We start from the raw sequence: 12,899 nt of genomic DNA, 5'->3' as shown, positions 1-12,899 counted from the left end.
CATAACTGGCTGTAGCCAGACCAGCTGACGTAGCCCCCTTAAACTGCGCCTTCCAAATTGACGTTCACCTCGGTGTCCATTTCCACACGTGATATTGTGATAGGAATTTTATGGTCTTAGATATACAGTAATGTTCATAACCACACGTACATAGATCAGCACAGGAAGACCGACCTGAAGCCATTTTGATTCCTAAACTGAGCAAATGTTTTCTCTGCAAGGTCAAAATGGAAAAGCCTCCCCATTGTCTTTTCCTACACAAATCCTGTCTTAAGGGTATGTCTGTGTTTGAATATGGTGTGAGCCTGTGACATGGCCCGGGAACTAAGTATTTATCACTACAAAAGAATGGCCAGGCTCCCCAGGAAATCCAATCAAGTAACCTGCCAGACAGGAGAAAAACAACATTAAAATTTCTGTTTTAGTCCGCCTTTTCTGTGATGTAGATATGATGTACCTGAGGGGTGGTCTTAGGTTACACCCCTTCTGTGATGTAGGTATGATGTTTCTGGGGGTGGTCTTGATCTAGAGGATGGGAATTTCAAAAGTCTTTATAAGCCCTTGCACACCATTTTTCTGGGTCCCTCCTCTCTCCTGCGGCTGAGGGGAGCACCCTGTTGCAACAGATCAATAAAGGCCAAGCCTACAGGCTGCTGTTTTGCTCCAAGTAATCCTGGTTGGTGTCTTTGTTTTTGTCCAAGGGAGCTGTCAGGGAACTGACATCGGAGGGAGAGGCGAAGGGGAGGCTCCCAGATGATGCTGGCGAAGGACCCAGCAGCAGGGGGAGAAACAGCTCAGTAGAGGGAGAAGCCAATCAGCGCAACACCAGGGATAAAGGGGGGCTGACGGGGGAATTGGAGAGAGGGCTCCAGGACTCTTCACTGGACGTCAGTGAGGAGAGCCCAGGTCCTCCGCTACCCACGCCTTCCCTGCGCAGAAGACTCCCGCGCAGTGAGAGGAGGAGGAGACTGGGTGTCAAACAACTTTTATGCTAGAAGAGGTTCAAGAAACGCCCACTGACGGATTCTGCCAATGACTGAGGCAGCCACCATGAGAAGGGGCTGTGCAGTCAGAAAGGTTTAACAAGGCAAATTAACCGAGAAAGGCACCAGTTTACGCACGAGTAACTCATACCTATTACAGGAGCCCTCAGATTTTTCTGTTAACACCACCTAAATCCATTTATTGTGGCGTCTCTCAGAAAGCCCTTTCCATTTGCCAAGTGCTTGTCAGGCTTTATTGTTTGTCCTCACAACAACCCTGTGAGGTACGTCACTAAAATCCCCGCCGCAGAGGTGGGGAAACGGGCAGAAGTGACATGTCCCAAGGCCCAGAGGCGGTTCCATGACGGTGATGGGTCTCGGGTCTCCCCCCCCCCCTCGTGCTGGTCCAATCCTTCCTCCACTGCAGTACCTATTGCATAATTCAAATGTAAAGTCTATACTAGTTGGGATATACATTTGCCACAAACTTTCTTTTTTCTTTTGCCTTTCCAACCCCACATTAAAAATATTCAGAGGCATCCCATTCCAGACCAGGGGACGGTTCAGATATCAGTGGGCATTAGCGATTTCCTAGATCAGGGTTTCTCAAACTTGGGAAACTCCAGCTGTTTTCGGACTACAAATCCCATCACCCCTAGCTAGCAGGACCAGTGGTCAGGGATGATGGGAGCTGTCGTCCAAAACCAGCTGGAGACCCAAGTTTGGGAAACCCTAAATGGTCTGGGCTGCAGGAGAAACAGTCGCTCAACGGCAGAGCATCTCCTTTGACAGGTCAGTGTGGACAATACTAAGCCAATGATCTGGTTCAGGATAAAGCAGCTTCCGTTCCAATTTACATCAGCCCCAGAACCTTGAGGACTAGACTCTTACTATTAATTTTAAAGGAAGTGCCGTTGCTCAGCAGTAGCGCTTCTGATTTGTGTGCATGAGGTCCCAGGTAGGGCTAGGGAAACCCCAAAGAGCCTCTGCCAGTCTATGTGGGCATTATAGAGCTGGATGGGCCATCCTGGTCATAAGGTACCGTATTTTTCGCTCCAAGGGGCACACCGGACCATAGGGCGCACCTAGTTTTTAGGGGGGGAAATAAAGGGGGGATTTATTTATTTTCCCAGCCGCGGGGCTGGGGCGGGGGAAGCCCGAGCTTCCCCTGACCCCAGCCCCCAGAACAGGCTGCTATCCGCAAGCCTTCGGAGCCCGGCGGGAACTCCCGCCGCGCTCAGAAGGCTTGCGGATAGCTGCCTGAAGCCTGGAGAGGGGTCTCCAGGTGCACACCGACCCCTCTCGCTCTCCAGGCTTCAGCGAAAGCCTGCATTCGCTCCATAGGACGCACACACATTTCCCCTTCATTTTTGGAGGGGGGGAAGTGTGTCCTATACAGCGGAAAATACAGTAGCTTTCTAAGCCATTCCTATGCCAGCCTGCCGATTCTGCTCTAACCACCTTCAGCTAAATGACCGGTTAACAGGTGATGGAAAGACCTTTCTCCTTCTACCTGAGACCCTGAAGAGCAGCTGCCAGTTGAGGAAGACGAGAGCTCCCCAACCTAGTACCTCTCCTCCAGCTGTGCTGACTGGGGTTGATGGGAGTTGTAGTCCAAAACAGTCGGAAGGGAGCACCAGCCTGGGATGGACAACGCTGAGCTGTGTGGGGTAAACAACGCAGTCCTAAGCTTCCTATCAGCAGAGGTTGGTCCATTAGGGCAAACTGGGCAATGCCCCACTTACCTCGGCCTGCCGAGATGTTGCTGGACTACAACTCCTCAGCTAAGCTGGCTGGGAGTGATGGGAGTTGTAGTCCAACAGCACCCAACAATCCCGTCTGATGCACCACTGCCACACCCCTGCAAAGTAGCCACTTAGCTTCACCCTGGCCTCGCCATCTGCCGTCTTGGCTGGGAAGGGGCTCTCGGCATGTGTAGTCCACCTCCCTTGTACGTTTTTTTAGCGCAGCACTGCGAATTACTCACTATGGACTAGAAGCCTGAAAGCCAGCTCCAGTCCACTTCAGTCTTGCTTTTGAAACTGCTTCCCCTCCGCTACGTTATGCTTTCCTGGGGCCTTCTTTGGGCTCATAGAATCATAGAATAGAATCATAGAGTTGGAAGAGACCACAAGGGCCATCGAGTCCAACCCCCTGCCAAGCAGGAAACACCATCAGAGCACTCCTGACATATGGATGTCAAGCCTCTGCTTAAAGACCTCCAAAGGAGGAGACTCCACCACACTCCTTGGCAGCAAATTCCACTGTCAAACAGCTCTTACTGTCAGGAAGTTCTTCCTAATGTTTAGGTGGAATCTTATTTCTTGTAGTTTGGATCCATTGCTCCATGTCCGCTTCTCTGGAGCAGCAGAAAACAACCTTTCTCCCTCCTCTATGTGACATCCTTTTATATATTTGAACATGGCTATCATATCACCCTTTAACCTTCTCGTCTCCAAGCTAAACATGCCCAGCTCCCTTAGCCGTTCCTCATAAGGCATCGTTTCCAGGCCTTTGACCATTTTGGTTGCCCTCCTCTGGACACGTTCCAGTTTGTCAGTGTCCTTCTTGAACTGTGGTGCCCAGAACTGGACACAGTACTCCAGGTGAGGTCTGACCAGAGCAGAATACAGTGGCACTATTACTTCCCTTGATCTAGATGCTATACTCCTATTGATGCAGCCCAGAATTGCATTGGCTTTTTTAGCTGCCGCGTCACACTGTTGGCTCATGTCAAGTTTGTGGTCAACCAAGACTCCTAGATCCTTTTCACATGTACTGCTCTCAAGCCAGGTGTCACCCATCTTGTATTTGTGCCTCTCATTTTTTTTGCCCAAGTGCAATACTTTACATTTCTCCCTGGCTCACGCTCGTTCAGCTGACCCTACGTCTCTCCAGAAAGCAACCTAGAACACATGTTCCCCTTTCCCTACAACCCAAAAAGCCGCCTTCTGACTGCTGCTTCTCAGGTGGTTGGGGGCCCTGGGCAACCTTTCACAAGGCTGAAGGAATCAGCCATTTGCAGGTATCCTCCTCCAGTCCACTTCGATGGAGCCATAAAGGAGGACCCATGAAACAACAGGACAGAGATGAGCATAGTCTTGGTAATGTTCCAAGTGATTGTGAACACATGTGGGGTGTATTTACACCAGGCAAAGTACCGTGCATTTAAGCTCCAGGTGTAAGAAAAGACTATTTCTGCAGAACCTGTTTCCAGCATCTTAGAGCTGCCCTGTCAGCATAAAAGGAGAGCTTTTTATCCACTGAGAAGACATCTTCTCACCCTCTGTGCTGACCGGAGTCAAGCAAAGGGAAAGGACGTGAGCCGGCCACCGAGGATGGGCTCCTGGGGGTCAATCTGGAGAAGGAACAGGAAAGAATGATTCTGCATGGTGCAGAACTAAGCATTTAGGAGCACTGAAAACATAAGGTGCTCCAGCTTAAGGAAAACAACACCGCGTGCTTGGAATTTCTGCTACGTGGAACTGAACTTCACAGAAAACGCAACGGAAGATATTATTGGAGCCATCCAAAATATTTACATGCACAGAAAATAGCAGATCTGGCTGAAAGGCAAAACAATGGTGATCTGCATTGATCGCTGCAATGCATCTCTATTTATTCTTATTCTTTTATCATTATAATATCATTGTATATTCTTAGAAGGTTGCATAATCTCAGAAGGGGTGAGTGGCTGCGACTATCACAACGGGATACTCTGCGCTTCCGAATTTGACACTACACGACTGCAGGTGACGGGCCGCAGAAGCCTTTGGCCGGCAGTTCCCAAGCCAACGGGCGGCATACCGGTAACGAGTTGGGCTGCCTTGCCAGAAGCATCCGCCGCAGGGGAAAGGGGGTGTGTGTCCCATGACAGCATTGATCCCAGCACCGTCATCATCAGGATTGTGACCTCAGGGCCAAGCGAGACGTGGCGTTTGTCGTGCATTTTGACACCACGCTGCTGTCATGGTGAAAGAAAACTCAACAGCTGGCAAGGGGAGGGCCTTTATGCACTGGGAGCATGTGGGGGGCGCAAAGGGACCCCACACACTGTGGTTCCAAAAATAATCAGCACCCCGTGGTCTTGCTATTGACAACGGGAAGAAAATCTCAGCGCTATTTCTCTAGAGAAAGAGGCACTGGAACTCACCGCGAATACCTCCCTTGTTCTATTAAACAGTGGTGCCTCGCAAGACGAAAAGAATCCGTTCTGTGATTCTCTTCGTCTAGCGGTTTTTTCATCTTGCGAAGCAAGCCCATTGACGGATTAGCGGATTAGTGCTATTAGCGCTATTAGCGGCTTATCTGCTGATCGGATCAGCTGATAAGCGGTTTAGCGGCTTAGAAAATGGGGGGAGGGGAAAAAACCAGTAGGAACTCGCAAGACATTGTCGTCTTGCAAAGCAAGCCCATAGGAAATTCGTTTTGCGAAGCACCTCCAATACAGAAAACTCTTTCGTCTAGTGAGTTTTCCGTCTTGCGAGGCATTCGTCTTGCGGGGCACCACTGTAATGGCAATGGCGACACGGGAGAGGCGAGTTCTAGCTGGGGGAAAAGCCCCAGAAAAACCCCACATAGCAATGGGTTGTCTGTGTCTTTAAATAAGCCGCTCTGCAATGTAGACTGACATGCTTAGAAGGCTAAACCTTATGATACGTTGGAAGCACAAGAGGTCAGTAGGAGCACAAGCAGCGGAGGGGACACTTGACCCTCTCCCTTCCTCCTGTTTGTCCACTCAAAATCATCATAACACACAGACCCTGCTGTTTTTCCCTTGTCAAGGAAAAAGATGCAGGGGTCTTGTATCTTTTCCTCCACGGGTGAAAAAGCAGCTGGAGGGAGGGAAGGGGGGGGAACCAGCGGAAAGGAAACGGGTTAAGCATTTCCCCCTGCCATTCTCTGTTCCCAGCTTGCCAGATTTGGGGAAGGAGCGTAGCTCAGCGGCAGAAAATCTGCTTTGTACGCAGCAAGTCCCAGGTTCAAGACCTGCTGCCAGCCGGTGGAGGCAGCATTGATCAGTCCTTTGTTCAGATCCATGAGGACTAGGACCTTAGCGTTATTTTTTAAGGGATCTGTGGACGAGAACCTGCTTTGCCTGCAATAGATCCCAGAACACAAGTTTTGGGATGGGGAAAGCCGCCCGTCTGAAACCCTGGAGAGTCAGCTGTTTCCCTATCTCCTAACTGCAGCCTCCGAAACTGCTTTGCAGTTTACAAAAGCGGGGGGCCCTCCATGTGTCTCCCACATAAACATCTAGTATGGGCCTTCGGTGTATCTTAATCTACATATCACTGTGTCGTACTCTACCTAGTTCCTACCTGAACAATGGGGATGGGATCTGCTTTGGGGCGGCACTTCATCAATTAAACAGAGCAGCTAATTTTGGAAACTGCGAACTCCAGCTCAGGTAACGCAACGTATTCAGAAGTTGCTCCCCAGCGAGAGAGAGAGAGAGAGACAGGAGTTATCTGGGTTGAAGCTTGCCCTCTCCAGGGACTCACACCAGAAGGACGGCAGCACAACTGCCAGCAGATGGAATAAAAATCAAATACCCAACAAACGTCCTTTGTCTTTGGGTCCACGCCTTTGCCTGCTGCGCATTCGGAACGGCGTGCCATGTGTGGAAAATGAACGTGCGCAACCGTACAGAGATACATATATTTTAAAAATAACAATATTTGTGTGTTACACTGGGGCTGCAGCATGCTGTTATTGGTGTGTGTGTGTGTTTTCCTCTTATAGGGGCAGGTTGTGTAAAAGCACCGCTGCCCCGTGAGCGAGAGGAAGGTGGCTGGTCTCTGTGGCGGTGCAGCAGAAACGCTTGCGCACCTCCCTCGGTGACAAGAAAGAAGGGAAACAGAGGGGGGAGAAGGAAATAAAAGTCACGGGAGGGCAGGAAACCAGGCGTCGCAGTCTGGTTCAGAATTCATCTTCAGAGCTGTCTGCTAGAAGCATCACTCGGTCTTGCATGCTGTTGAATTCTCTCTGCTGTGGTGGAGAGAGAGAGAGAGAGAGAGAAGAAGAAGACATCAGTGACAAGGAATGAAACCTTCTTTCGTTTGCTTGTTCCCCTCCCCTCCTCCAAACTCCCTGCCTGGTACGTTGGCACATTTAAAAGGGGTGGGTAGGTCAGAAACAGGGACGCAGGTGGCGCCGTGGGTTAAACCACAGAGCCTAGGACTTGCCGATCAGAAGGTTGGCGGTTCGAATCTCCCATTGTTTGGTCCCAGCTCCTGCCAACCTAGCAGTTCGAAAGCACACCAAAGTGCAAGTAGATAAATAGGTACTGCTCTGGCAGGAAGGTAAACAGAGTTTCCATGCGCTGCTCTGGTTCACCAGAAGCAGCTTAGTCATGCTGGCTACATGACCCGGAGGCTGTACACCGGCTCCCTTGGCCAATAAAGCGAGATGAGCGCCGCAACCCCAGAGTCGGTCACGACTGGACCTAATAGTCAGGGGTCCCTTTTACCTTTTTTAGGTCAGAAACAGTTTCCGAGCACAATTCAAAGTGTTGGTGCTGACCTTTAAAGCCCTAAACGGCCTCGGTCCAGTATATCTGAAGGAGCATCTCCACCCCCATTGTTCAGCCCGGACACTGAGGTCCAATTCCGAAGGCCTTCTGGTGGTTCCCTCACTGCGAGAACTGAGGTTACAGGGAACCAGACAGAGGGCCTTCTCGGTGGTGGCGCCTACCCTGTGGAACGCCCTCCCACCAGATGTCAAGGAAATAAGCAGCTATCTTATCTTTAAAAGACATCTGAAGGCAGCCCTGTTTAGGGAAGTTTTTAGTATTTAATGCTGTATTGTTTTTAACACTCAATTGGGAGCCGCCCAGAGTGGCTGGGGAAACTCAGCCAGATGGGCGGGATATAAATAATAATAAATGGTTATTGTTATTGTTATTAGGATCGGACAGGACTGCTAGGGAGCCAAAGAAGATGGACTTTGGTCCTTTGGGGAGATCTGTGATGAAACCTGAAGCAGAAGTCCCAGCTTGGCCCCGTGTCTTGGGTGCCACGCAGCGTGCATGGCCCTGGCACAGAAATTACAAAGGCTGAGAAGCTGGGGGAGGGAGGGCATTGGGAGCCTACCTTTCGCTTATGCCTCTTGAAGCCGTTCCTTCGCCGGCGGTTCATGATCTTTATGCTGTAGAGAGCGCCCAAGATGAAAAGGGCCCCCGCAATGCCAACTCCGACGGGCACCAGCATCCCAGACATGTAACCAGCCTGCAGAAGAGGGTAGGGAAAAGAGGCCACTTCAGTGTTATAGGAATTCTAAGGTCTTATATATATATGAAAGAAATGTTCACAAATGTACAAGGCAAACACAGACATACAGTGGTGCCTCGCAAGACGAAAATAATTCGTTCCGCGATTCTTTTTGTCTTGCAATGTTTTTTGTCTTGCGAAGCACGGTCCGCCGCAACTGCGCCTCTTCAAGTGACTTTTTTTTAAAAGCGCAAGACGTTTTCGTCTTGCGAAGCAAGTCCATAGGGAAATTCGTCTAGCGAAGCAACGTAAAACCGAAAAACCCTTTCATCTAGCCAGTTTTTCGTCTTGCGAGGCATTCGTCTTGCGGGGCACCACTGTAAGTACATAAACCACGTGTCTGAAATACTACAGGAGAGCAATCCTGAAGCCATTTTGACTCTCCCAAATTGACCTCAAATATTTCTCTGCAAGAAGGAAGGAAATGGGAAAACCTTTCCAATTGTCTTTAGACTGTAGGGGCTTACACCTCCCTGTAAATACAGTCTGGCAAGTGTCTGTTAAGCCAGGGGTAAGCAAACTTTTTAGGAGGGGGCCAGTTCACCGCACCTCAGACCTTGTCGCGGGCAGGAATGCATGCGCGGGAGTGCACATGCGCCGGAGGGGGCTTCTCTCTCTCCCCCCTCTCTCCCCCAGCCCCTCACCTCACCTCCCTTTCCTACCTCCTCCACCACTCTGCCTGCAGGTGGGAGCTGGCGGCAGTGGCGGCGTCTCTCCTTTCCAGGCCAGCTTTCCTGGGCGCCAGGCGTGAGGCCAGCAGGCGCTCCATGCTCCAGCTGAAGCCCCACAACGCTGCCATCACTGTGCGCCCGTCACGATGCCCACAGGGTGGCCATGGACAGAGAGGCTTGTGAGCGGGTCCGGGGGCACGGGCGGCGAGGCTTCGGATTGGCTGGCTGCTGGCCCCAATCCAAGCCCAGCTCCCTTCCTCTGTAGGGCGGGGAGAAGCCAGGAGGAGGGAGGGGGTGTCACCGTGGTGGGGGGAGATAGAAATGGCACCCCCCCAAAAAAAATTGCCAAAAGAATGGCGCAGCCCGAACGATCACAACGATCCAAGCGGCGATTCCAGGACCGTCCGTGAGCCGGATCCAGAGGGCAATTGGGCCTGATCCGGCCCGCAGACCTTAGTTTGCCGACTCCTGTGTTAAGCTGAGCACAATATCAATATGTGTAAGAGATTCAGGAACTAAGTATTTACCATCTCAAATGAATGGCCAGGTTACCCAGAAAAGGCAATCAGATATCCTGGCAGACAGGAGAGAAGCAACACACTCAAATTTCTGCTGGGGACCACCTCTTTCTGTGATGTTATGTATGGTGTTTTGGGGGGTGGTCTTGAGCTACAGGGGAGACAGTTTCAAATGTCTATGTAAAAGCTTGGACACCACTGTTCTAGGTTCCTCTCCTCCCTCCCTGCGTGGGGGGAATGGGGGGCCGTGTTGCAACAGTTTAATAAAGATCAGGCTTACTAATCTAGTCCAAAACCCTGTTCTCAGAGTGGCCAACCAGAGAGATGATCCTGGGAAGGCCTAAAACAGAACGTGAGCTCAATAGCACCCTCCCCTGCTGCTGTTTCCAGCAACCGCTATTCAGAGGTGCTGCTGCCTCTGAAAGTGATGAATGGGATCGTGGATGTTCAAGCAAGAATGAAGAACAAAAATGGCAAGTCTAGGAAGGGATGTCAGCACATGGGAACGCTACTCAGACTAGATAGCTGTTTTGGTGGTGGTGGTTGTGAAACCAGGAGTAGTCAGGAGATGAGTAACGCGCCAAGAGGATGAAAATTGAGGGACAACCAATATTGTTTTTTTATTTTTTTATATAAAATTTTTATTGGGTTTTCACATTTTATATAGACAAAGACAAAAACACGAAAAACATAAAAACAAACAAACAGAAAAGTAAAACAACAAACATATATAGTTTCCAAAAAAAACTTATTTTCTAACCCTGGTCATTGACTTCCCCCCACCCCCTCCCTTGCATCCCTATTCCCAAATTTGTATCAGCAAATTGGCATTTCCTTATCCATCTTAATATTAGTCCTTTATATATATATAAAAAAGCAAAATTAAATTTATTCTAAGTTGGACCTCAGTTCCCTTCCAACGATTTCCCATTTTGTCTTAAATAATAATCTTGTTAGCTAAATCCCATAGTCTTAGGTGTTGTTGAAACTAGATTCTTCCCTCCCTCCCTTCCCCGGTTTGTGTCCCTTCCGAAAACATGTCCAAAATAGCAATTATTAGCCCGGATTCCTTACGTCCGAGGCTCTCAAATCTCTTTCAGTCCCTCTCCGCCGGCCTAGTTGGCAATCCTTTATGTCGGTCTTCACGTCTCGAAAGAGTTCTTTCACAGTCAGTCCAAAATCTCTTCCCATATTTGCAAGCAACTGCTGAGGAATTTCCACAAGGCATGAATTTTGAACATAATCAAAGTCAGAGTCTATGTGGAGGCCCCAATTATATTTCTTTATTTTAAATTCCTTGATTTCATAAATTCCCAGGGCCTCCACTTTCATCTTCTGGATCTTTCGTAGATTTGTAGTAGGTTCAGTCCAATAGTCTCCTTGTTTATATTCCACAGATGTCAACTTCTGGACAATATTTTCCCATTTCAGTTCTTCTCTTTCTTGTTTTGTCTTCTCCTCTTCTTTGGTTATCATTTCCGGCTCAGCTGTGGATTCTTTCTCAGCCAGGTTCTCATTACATTGAACAGAACTACTTGTTTCAGGATTCAAGGTCATCAATTGTTCACTCATAGCCGTAGTCTGTTCCTGTAAGATTCCAACCAAATAAAACATCCTTTCGATTTCTCCCAGTATCTTTCCATCCACAGCCATTGTAATTCCACAGATTTCCCCCTAGAGGGAATCTGGTTACTTAGTGTTCTTTTCTCCAACAGTCCTCTGTCTTATTATTGATTCTTTGTTTCCAACAATTTTAGTTCAATTGTAACTCCTTTTAATCCAGAGGGGTCTTAAGTAGCAATTTTTCTACTATTAACAGTCCGTTTGGCAGCTTTGACAGCTGTCAAACTCTGCTCTTCTTATACCAGCTCCAAAGTAGGACACTCCCGGGCCCGGGAGGGGGGGTTGCTTACAACAGAAATATACCCCTTCCAACACTCCTCTCTCCTGCTCAAAAAAAAATTCCTTTTCCAAATCTTGGAAGTTACTGTCTTTTTAAACTCACCCTTTACAGGGTAGGCACTCCAGCTTAGTTCTTTTATCGTTGCTCTGGATCGTCTGCAAGGGGGGGGTGCGGACTTCCTTTTAACACATCCCCCGATCGTCTCAAATTCAATAGGTGAAATTCTTAGAATCCAAATTCAATTAACTCACGGGTTCTTTTTCTCAGCCGAATTTCAAGGAAGGAAGTCAGCGCTCTCCGGTCATGGCTCGCGGCTTCGCTCAGCAGAGGTAGCGATGGACTCTCGGTGCCACGCCACCCCCCGTATCCCCTCCGCAGCCTTTAAAAAGGCTCTTTGCGAATCAGGGGGGGCGCTTAAGGCACCCACCGAGTCTTCAGTCCGCAGGCTTTCGTGCCTGCGGTTTTAAGGGTCCCCGTGTCGCCGGCACGGCAAAGACCCGTCCCCCGCTGAGCCGATTCCCTCCGGAGCTCGGAGGGAATCCGCCATTCCCAGATCGCGCCAACCCCGGAAGTCCGGGGGGGGACAACCAATATTGAAGACCTTAGCACGATGTTGAAGCCCTCCCATAAATACCCCACAATCACAACAGATGGAGTGTTGCCGAAATGAAGTGCAAATCAGCCCTTGGCCTGGGATGGGGAAACTGTGGTCCTCCAGGTGTTGATGGACTCCAAATCCCAGAATTCCCAGCTGTTGGCAGTGGCTGATGGGATTTGGGGTCTTAGCAGCAGTAGAAGGACCACAAACGTTCTCCATTTTGGCTAGCATGGGTGTCTTTCGGATTACCCCAATCAGTTGTGATCAGCGTGGGGAGCAGCTGACTTGAGGACTGGCACGGTCAAAATTCTCTGGTTCTCAGGATCAAATCCAGAGACTCTCAGCAAGCGGCTGCTATGGAAGCATGGTTGTGAGCTGCATGTGTTGAGAACCAGGAAGGAGACCGAAAATGGTCCAATCCGGATGCAACAGGATGGAGGTCAACAGGCCTAGGAGGTCCAGTGACGAGCTGAGCGTTCAGTGCTTCCAATTTTCTGCAAACAGCAGAAGGTTGTCACCGCCATCCTTCAAACCTATGTCAGGATCTGGTCTCCAAGAAAAAAGCACACCAAGAATTCAGGCCAATGTAAGTTTCAATAGCTGATGAAGGTGAAGACATCGAAACAGGGCCCTGTCCTGGTTTGTGATCCATAATTGACTTCTGACTTCTGCTCAATGATTGAAACTAAGACCTCCATGTCAAATCTTACTATGGACTAACATGAACGTATCTCTACTCATAAACTCTTCTCTCTGATTCTGTAATGAATTATGATGTTACACATATCTTTATGAGTTTGAGTTTGTAATCTCTGTTAGAGTTTGCAATCCCTATTTGAGTTTGTAATCCTTGTCAGAATACATACTTTTGTTTTTATATATATATATATATATATTTATTAATTTTAACATATAAATTATAATACCACAAAATTTCACCAATTATACAATTTTT

General features: G+C 49.0%; 1 protein-coding gene across 3 annotated transcripts in view; it reads right to left on the bottom strand.

Moving 5' to 3' along the window:
* Positions 1-5,478: 5,478 nt before the first annotated feature.
* The window catches only part of ARMH4 (armadillo like helical domain containing 4), a 61,503-nt gene continuing 54,082 nt past the window's right edge, over positions 5,479-12,899 (bottom strand). For all 3 annotated transcript variants that reach the window (XM_082217519.1, XM_082217517.1, XM_082217518.1), the window contains 2 exons: positions 8,078-8,212; positions 5,479-6,974 (listed from right to left, as the gene is read on the bottom strand). In XM_082217519.1, coding sequence (XP_082073645.1) covers positions 6,906-6,974; positions 8,078-8,212 — 204 coding nt within the window. In that variant the 3' untranslated portion in view covers positions 5,479-6,905. The remainder of the gene's footprint in view (positions 6,975-8,077; positions 8,213-12,899) is intronic.

This window comes from Podarcis vaucheri (assembly GCF_965113315.1).
Source record: "Podarcis vaucheri genome assembly, chromosome: 1".
NCBI classification, from domain to species: Eukaryota; Metazoa; Chordata; class Lepidosauria; order Squamata; family Lacertidae; genus Podarcis; species Podarcis vaucheri.
Note: the sequence above shows the minus strand (reverse complement) of the source record. Positions and strands in the feature narration are given on the sequence as shown.